The sequence below is a fragment of the Dreissena polymorpha genome, chromosome 1 (assembly GCF_020536995.1).
Source record: "Dreissena polymorpha isolate Duluth1 chromosome 1, UMN_Dpol_1.0, whole genome shotgun sequence".
NCBI classification, from domain to species: domain Eukaryota; kingdom Metazoa; phylum Mollusca; class Bivalvia; order Myida; family Dreissenidae; genus Dreissena; species Dreissena polymorpha.
In genome coordinates this window covers 176724197-176733057 of record NC_068355.1, presented here as the reverse complement: position 1 = coordinate 176733057, position 8861 = coordinate 176724197, and the positions used below count along the sequence as shown (strand labels likewise).

At 38.8% G+C, this 8861-nt stretch overlaps 1 protein-coding gene across 1 annotated transcript in view; it reads left to right on the top strand.

Moving 5' to 3' along the window:
• Positions 1-8861, top strand: part of LOC127864601 (uncharacterized) — a 35733-nt gene that overhangs the window by 5333 nt on the left and 21539 nt on the right. The window contains exon 4 of the mRNA XM_052404363.1: positions 7578-7778. Within this exon, the coding sequence (XP_052260323.1) occupies positions 7578-7778 (201 nt within the window). The remainder of the gene's footprint in view (positions 1-7577; positions 7779-8861) is intronic.

Sequence of the window (8861 nt, the reverse complement as noted above, 5' to 3'; positions counted from 1 at the left end):
ATGTGCTCCAGTGGCCCAGTGTATCGCTATGAGTATGGTCAGTTGCAGTCAAGTTCATTCGTGTTATGTGCTCCAGTGGCCCAGTGTATCGCTATGAGTATTGTCAGTAGCAGTTAAGTTCATAAGTGTTATGTACCCCAGTGGCTCAGTGTATTGCTATGAGTATTGTCAGTTGCAGTCAAGTTCATTAGTGTTATGTGCTCCAGTGGCCCAGTGTATCGCTATGAGTATTGTCAGTTACAGTCAAGATCATTAGTGTTATGTGCTCCAGTGGCCCAGTGTATCGCTATGAGTATTGTCAGTTGCAGTCAAGTTCATTAGTGTTATGTGCTCCAGTGGCCCAGTGTATTGCTATGAGTATTGCCAGTTGCAGTCAAGTTCATTAGTGTTATGTGCTCCAGTGGCCCAGTGTATCGCTATGAGTATTGTCAGTTGCAGTCAAGTTCATTAGTGTTATGTGCTCCAGTGGCCCAGTGTATCTCTATGAGTATTGTCAGTTGCAGTCAAGTTCATAAGTGTTATGTGCTCCAGTGGCCCAGTGTATCACTATGAGTATTGTCAGTTACAGTCAAGTTCATTAGTGTTATGTGCTCCAGTGGCCCAGTGTATCGCTATGAGTATTGTCAGTTGCAGTCAGGTTCATTAGTGTTATGTGCTCCAGTGGCCCAGTGTATTGCTATGAGTATTGTCAGTTGCAGTCAAGATCATTAGTGTTATGTGCTCCAGTGGCCCAGTGTATCTCTATGAGTATTGTCAGTTGCAGTCAAGTCCATTAGTGTTATGTGCTCCAGTGGCCCAGTGTATCACTATGAGTATTGTCAGTTACAGTCAAGTTCATTAGTGTTATGTGCTCCAGTGGCCCAGTGTATCACTATAAGTATTGTCAGTTACAGTCAAGTTCATTAGTGTTATGTGCTCCAGTGGCCCAGTGTATCGCTATGAGTATTGTCAGTTACAGTCAAGTTCATTAGTGTTATTTGCTCCAGTGGTCCATTGTATCGCTATGAGTATTGTCAGTTGCAGTCAAGTTCATTAGTGTTATGTGCTCCAGTGGCCCAGTGTATCGCTATGAGTATTGTCATTTGCAGTCAAGTTCATTAGTGTTATGTGCTCCCGTGACCCAGTGTATCGCTATGAGTATTGTCAGTTGCAGTCAAATTCATTAGTTGTATGTGCTCCAGTGGCCCAGTGTATCGCTATGAGTATTGTCAGTCGCAGTCAAGTTCATAAGTGTTATGTCCTCCAGTGGCCCATTGTATCTCTATGAGTATTATCAGTTGCAGTCAAGTTCATTAGTGTTATGTGCTCCAGTGGTCCAGTGTATCACTATGAGTATTGTCAGTTGCAGTCAAGTTCTTTAGAGTTATGTGCTCCAGTGGCCCAGTGTATCGCTATGTGTATTGTCAGTTGCAGTCAAATTCATTAATTTTATGTGCTCCAGTGGCCCAGTGTATCGCTATGAGTATTGTCAGTTGCAGTCAAGTTCATTAGTATTATGTGCTCCAGTGGCCCAGTGTATCACTATGAGTATTGTCAGTTGCAGTCAAGTTCATAAGTGTTATATGCTCAAGTATATTATGTTGTATCGCTATGAGTATTGTCAGTTGCAGTCAAGTTCATAAGTGTTATGTGCTCCAGTGTTTTATGTTGTATCGCTATGAGTTTTGTCAGTTGCAGTCAAGTTCATAAGTGTTATGTGCTCCAGTGGCCCAGTGTATCACTATGAGTATTGTCAGTTGCAGTTAAGTTCATTAGTGTTATGTGCTCCAGTGTTTCATGTTGTCTCGCTATGAGTATTGTCAGTTGCAGTCAAGTTCATTAGTGTTATGTGCTCCAGTGTTTTATGTTGTATCGCTATGAGTTTTGTCAGTTGCAGTCAAGTTCATAAGTGTTATGTGCTCCAGTGGCCCAGTGTATCACTATGAGTATTGTCAGTTGCAGTCAAGTTCATTAGTGTTATGTGCTCCAGTGTTTTATGTTGTATCGCTATGAGTATTGTCAGTTGCAGTCAAGTTCATTAGTGTTATGTGCTCCAGTGGCCCAGTGTATCGCTATGAGTATTGTCAGTTGCAGTCAAGTTCATTAGTGTTATGTGCTCCAGTGTTTTATGTTGTATCGCTATGAGTATTGTCAATTGCAGTCAAGTTCATTAGTGTTATGTGCTCCAGTGTTTTATGTTGTATCGCTATGAGTATTGTCAGTTGCAGTCAAGTTCATAAGTGTTATGTGCTCCAGTGTTTTATGTTGTATCGCTATGAGTATTGTCAGTTGCAGTCAAGTTCATTAGTGTTGTGTGCTCCAGTGGCTCAGTGTATCGCTATGAGTATTGTCAGTTACAGTCACGTTCATTAGTGTTATGTGCTCCAGTGGCCCAGTGTATCGCTATGAGTATTGTCAGTTGCAGTCAAGTTCATTAGTGTTATGTGCTCCAGTGGCTCGGTGTATCGCTATGAGTATTGTCAGTTGCAGTCAAGTTCATTAGTGTTATGTGCTCCAGTGGCCCAGTGTATCATTATGAGTATTGTCAGTTGCAGTCAAGTTCATTAGTGTTATGTGCTCCAGTGTTTCATGTTGTATCGCTTTGAGTATTGTCAGTTGCAGTCAAGTTCATTAGTGTTATGTGCTCCAGTGGCCCAGTGTATCGCTACGAGTATTGTCAGTTGCGGTCAAGTTCATAAGTGTTATGTGCTCCAGTGGCCCAGTGTATCACTCTGAGTATTGTCAGTTGCAGTCAAGTTCATTAGTTTTATGTGCTCCAGTGGCCCAGTGTATCGCTATGAGTATTGTCAGTTGCAGTCAAGTTCATTAGTGTTATGTGCTCCAGTGGCCCAGTGTATCGCTATGAGTATTGTCAGTTTCAGTCAAGTTCATAAGTGTTATGTGCTCCAGTGTTTTATGTTGTATCGCTATGAGTATTGTCAGTTGCAGTCAAGTTCATTAGTGTTATGTGCTCCAGTGGCCCAGTGTATCGCTATGAGTATTGTCAGTTGCAGTCAAGTTCATTAGTGTTATGTGCTCCAGTGGCCCAGTGTATCGCTATGAGTATTGTCAGTTGCAGTCAAGTTTATTAGTGTTACGTGCTCCAGTGGCCCAGTGTATCGCTATGAGTATTGTCAGTTGCAGTCAAGTTCATTAGTGTTATGTGCTCCAGTGGCCCAGTGTATCGCTATGAGTATTGTCATCTGCAGTCAAGTTCATTAGTGTTATGTGCTCCAGTGGCCCAGTGTATCGCTATGAGTATTGTCATCTGCAGTCAAGTTCATTAGTGTTATGTGTTCCAGTGGCCCAGTATCATTCTCAACTTGTTAGCTCAACTCAGAAGATAAGATTTCAAATCCACTTAGCTGAGTATTCAGAATGTCTGTTGGCTCACAAACTTTCTTAAATCTAAGCTATAAGAATATGTAAATATTCCTCTTCTAACTCAAAATTGAGTCAGACTCAAACTCAAAAAGTAACAAATCAGGCATTATGGTCAAACTCATGTAAAAAAATGAGAAAAAACTCAAAGTTGAGTCAGAACATTGACTAAAAGCCACATAAATCATTGGGCAAACTCAGTTGTGGTCAGACTCAAAACTTAAAAAGTTCCTGTAAACATCTTTTTGGTCATTATGGTTAAACTCATAAAAAATAGAACAACTAACAGTTGATCCATAGCATTGACTAAATAAAAACATCGGGCAGCACATGAGAACTAGTTGTGTGTCCTACGCTGCCAGAAGCCAATCTACCATTTGATTGTCAATTTAAGGATATTGTTGCGAGAAATTAACATTGAACGCAAAAAACCCGAGCATGTTGTATCTCGCTAAATCTATGTAACCATACCACATCTAGCGTTGAAATTTTGGCTATTTCTGTAAGGCACACTTTTTTATGGGCTAACTTTATTTAATGAAATATTTTATGGTATATTCGTTGAATCTGAGTATTAATGTGGCTTTAAATGCAGTACATCTTGATCAGTCTGTGTTGAATGCAGTACATCATGGTCCGTCTGTGTAATTTGCAGTGCGTCATGATCAGTTGGTGTTAAATATAGTACAGCATTGTAAGTTTGTGTTATATGAAGTACATCTTGATCGATCTGTAATGAAACGCAGTACCTCATAATACGTCTGTGTTTAATGCTTTAATTATGTTTATGACACCAGGACCTGATGTATTGTGTTCTTTATTTTTGCTCATCTGATCACAATGTGGCTTGTGTGCTGTGTGTTGTCAATATGTACATTGTTAATACTCTAGAGGCCACATTTATCTTCAAATCTTCATGTAACTTGGTCAGAAAAAGTGGCCCAATTACATCTTGGTCAAGTTGAAAAAACTAATATGAGATCAAAAACAAGGTCACTAGGTTAAATTAAAAGAAAAAGCTCGTTAACATAGTAGTTGTAACATTTGATGTCCAATCTTCTTGAAACTTGGTCAGAACATTTGTTTTTATGATATCTTTGCCGAGTACACAACATGTTTCAGTGCTTTGAAAACCATGGCTTACAGAAGGCAGTACAATATCTGTAACATGCCTATTGTGAAATACTGTTAACATTTCATTTACCACATTATTATCTCCCGCGGAGGGATACAAAATTGGGGTTGTCAGTCCCTCAGTCGGTCAGTCAGTTACACAATTTTGAAATTGGCTGGGATATCAAAGGAATGAATTCACTTGTTGTTCATTTACATGTATTGGCTGACCTAGTCAAAATACTCAGTCATATATATAGTCACCACTATGCACTATGTTGGTGGCTAAAGTTCCAGTTTCAGATTTTTCCTACTTTACACTTGCAGCTTGTAGCCCATGCACTTCCCGTGAAAGTGCGTGCGGGATCCCAGGTTTGTATTGCACACAGGTTGTCTCCCTTTTCCAGCTTTGCGTTGAGTTTGAGCCTTATTCTTCTTTAAAGCAAGCGTTTTTTGCACAGATATTTGTTCCCTTTGCAAGCTTTTGCTTACTGAGTGGTGTTTTTTAGCTCCGCTGTGTTCAGAGAAAACCTGAGGTATTGTCATTGCCAGCTTGTCGTCGTGGTATCATGTCGTCCGCGTTGTGCTAAAACCTTAACATTTTGTCAAAGTTATGAACATTGGCTCTAAAATCAAATTGCTTCAACCTACAACTTTGAAACTTTGTATTTAGCTGCACTTTGATTAGTTCTACATGCCACACCCATTTTGGGGTCACTAGGTCAATGGTCAAAGTAACTTTGACCTCTAAAAAAAGATATAAAAAAATCTGCCAAGCTTTCATTTATTCAAAACTGCACCCGCAGCCGAGCGTGGCACCCGTTATGCGGTGCTCTTGTTGTATTTTTGTGGTCAGGTATTTTGGCTTTGTCAGCTTTAGCAATGCTTATGTCCCTTTCTTTTCCAGTCTTTGCACCACATATATGTCCCTTTGTGAGGATTTGGCAATTCTAATATGGTTTCTTCCCTTTTGCCAGTTTTAGCACCAGTGTCAGTGCCTGTTCCAGTTTTTGCTGCAAGGTTGTGTCCCTCTGTCATATTGCGTTGAAGAGTTGCATCCATTTGTAGGTTTTATGCACAAGGTATTTGTTAGCTTTTGTAGCAGGCTCCTGTTCATTTGTCAGCTTTTGCTAAAGGGTTGCTTCCCTTTACAAAGATTTTGTTGCATAGTTGTATCCTTTGGCCAGCTTTTGCTATGGGGGCCTGTCCCTTTTTGATAGCAAATTTGGGCTCTGCAGAAAAATGTAATTTCTCTCAAACAGCAAATTTGTGTGATTGGATGATTTTCTTTGCAAAAGAATTTTGGTTTATTTTTGCTTAAAATTCTTCAGTTTCCATGAACCAAATCTGTTGCCTTTTGTTGGCTAGTAACATCTCTACTTTCCTGCACTTATATTTGAGTCACACTGTCTGAAAAGGGGTTTTAATGCATGTGCCTAAAGTGTTGTTCCATATCAGCCTGTGCAGTCTGCACACGCTAATCAGGGACAACAATTTCCGTTTAAACTGGATTTTTGCTTAGAAGAGACTTTCTTAAAACGAAAAATATAGCATAAAAGTGGAAAGTCTGGACCCAGATTAGCCTGTGTGGTTTGCACTGGCTAATCTTGGATGGCACTTTACACACATGCATTAAACCCCCTTTTTGCAGAGTGAGGATCATGTCTATTACGGTGCTGCACAATTAGGAACCTTGTTTGAAGTGTGAGTGTGAATTCATCAATTTATTTGGAACGCAAACAGGGTGTCAGTGTATCAGGAATGATATGAGTGTTATCCCCCACAGAATAACACAAAAATGAAAGCTTTTTATTAAATGCTTTTGATAAAATGGTCATGGTGGTATTATGGTAATGGTGTTCGTCTATCGACCGGGAGGTCACTAATTTGATCCCAAATGTGGGAGCATTGTTTAGATCTCCCCAAAAGATACCAAGTACTAGTACTAGGCCCAGGAAACGGACTAGAGAGCGTTTCAAATAAGTAGTAAGTACTTTCAATGCAATCAAGCTTAAATAAAAAAGTTTAAACTAAATGTTTTTAAAGCTTTTTTTAAATATAATTTGTTTGGTGGGGGATGACGTTTTTGTGATACATATAACACAGTTTTTTTCAAAATTTGATGCCATTGAAATCAAGAATTATCAACTTATTAATTTACTCTATTTTTTCAGTGACAAATAAACCACAGTAAAAAACCAAATTATCTCCCATGAATTTATCACTGCATAGCCCCTTGTATATTTCACTGCTTAGTCCACAATAGATAAACATCAAAATTGGTTTCATTACATTAGCTGCGCTCTGAGAAAACAGGGCTTAATGCAAATTGTATTTTGCAAAGCTAATTCCTGGATAAGTTAACCTTGCTGATACTCAAAGGATGACATTTACGTACAGTGTTTTTTTGGTCAGATTTGGGACCCAAATTATGCCCAATATCCAATCTTAAAACGTATATTTGTTTTTCCCAAATGACGCCCTAAAAATCCCAGTTGAAGGTTTTAACAACAAAATAAAATTAAACAAATCATCAATCTCTTTTTATGCTCCCCCAAAATTTTTGTTGGGAGCATATAGTCGCCGCTTCGTCTGCCCGTGCTTGTGTGTCTGTCCGTCCATGCACAATTTTTGTCTGGGCTATTTTTCAGCAATTAATGACCGGAATTCAATTTAACTTTATGGGAAGCTTCACTACCAAGAGGAGATGTGCATATTATCAGCCAGTTCTGGTCGGATGATTTTTCACAGAGTTATGGCCCTTAAAATTTTTCTATAAATTGTACATATAGTGCAATTCTTGTCACCCCAACTACTTTTTATCTGAATATATAGTGCAATATTGTGACAAAAAAACAACCTTTGGGGAGCATCACCTGTCTCCGACGGTTTCTTGTTTTACAGTTCATCTCTATCCAGCTGCATTGATTGAAACATAATAAATTATTAATTTGTATTCTCAATAATTGTAAGCAAAAACCCCCACAACATCATTAATTTCTCAATTTTAGTTAAAATGACAGGCTTTTTTTGCAATTCAAAGGGACCTGGTCCCGCTCCCAAAATTGAGAGAAAAACAAACAAACTACCGTGTCTTGTTTCAGACGAGCGTGTTCTCATACGAAGAGCAGCCCATCTCCGTGAAGTCCTGTATCGTAGACATTGCCCACAGCTACCCCAAGCGCAAGAACGTGTTCCGACTGAAGACGTACAATGGGTCGGAGTACCTGCTCCAGGCAGATGACCAGATGGACATGCTTGTCTGGATACGACACATCAGCGCCAACAATAATCCAGACCTTGACGTGAGTCAACCCTGTACCACTTAGATACTAACCCTTTACCAATTAGATACTAACCCTTTACCACTTAGATATTAAACCTTTACCACTTAGATACTAACCCTTTACCACTTAGATACTAACCCTTTACCACTTAGATACTAACCCTTTACTACCACTTAGATTCTTACCCTTTTTCACTTAGATAGTAACCCTTTACCACTTAGATATTAACCCTTAACCACTTAGATATTAACCCTTTACCACTTAGATACTAACCCTTTACCACTTAGATACTAACCCTTTACCACTTAGATACTAACCCTTTACCACTTAGATACTAACCCCTTAACACTAGGATACTAACCCTTTACCACTTTGATAGTAACCCTTTGCCACTTAGATACTAACCCTTTACCACTTAGATTCTTACCCTTAATCACTTAGATACTAACCAGTTACCAGTTAGATACTAACCCTTTTTCACTTAGATAGTAACCCTTTACCTCTTAGATACTCACCCTTTACCAATTAGATATTAAACCTTTACCACTTAGATAATAACACTTTACCACTTAGATCCTAACCCTTTACCACTAAGATACTAACCCTTTACCATTTAGATACTAACCCTTTACCACTTAGATACTAACTCTTTACCACTTAGATAATAGCACTTTACCACTTAGATAATAACACTTTACCACTTAGATACTAACCCTTTACCACTTAGATACTAACCCTTTACCACTTAGATACTAACCTTTACCACTTAGATAATAGCACTTTACCACTTAGATCCTAACCATTACCACTTAGATACTAACCCTTTACCACTTAGATACTAACCCATTACCACTTAAATAATAACCCTTTACCAATTAGATACTAACAATTTACCACGTAGATACTAATCCTTTACCACTTCAATAATAACCCTTTACCACTTTGATACTAAACCTTTACCGCTTAGATACAAACCCTTTACCACTTTGATATTAAACTTTACCACTTCAATACTCAGCTTTACCACTTACATGTAGGTACTAACCCTTTACCACTTAGATACTAACAGTTAAACACTTACATGTGTATTGTGACAACTAG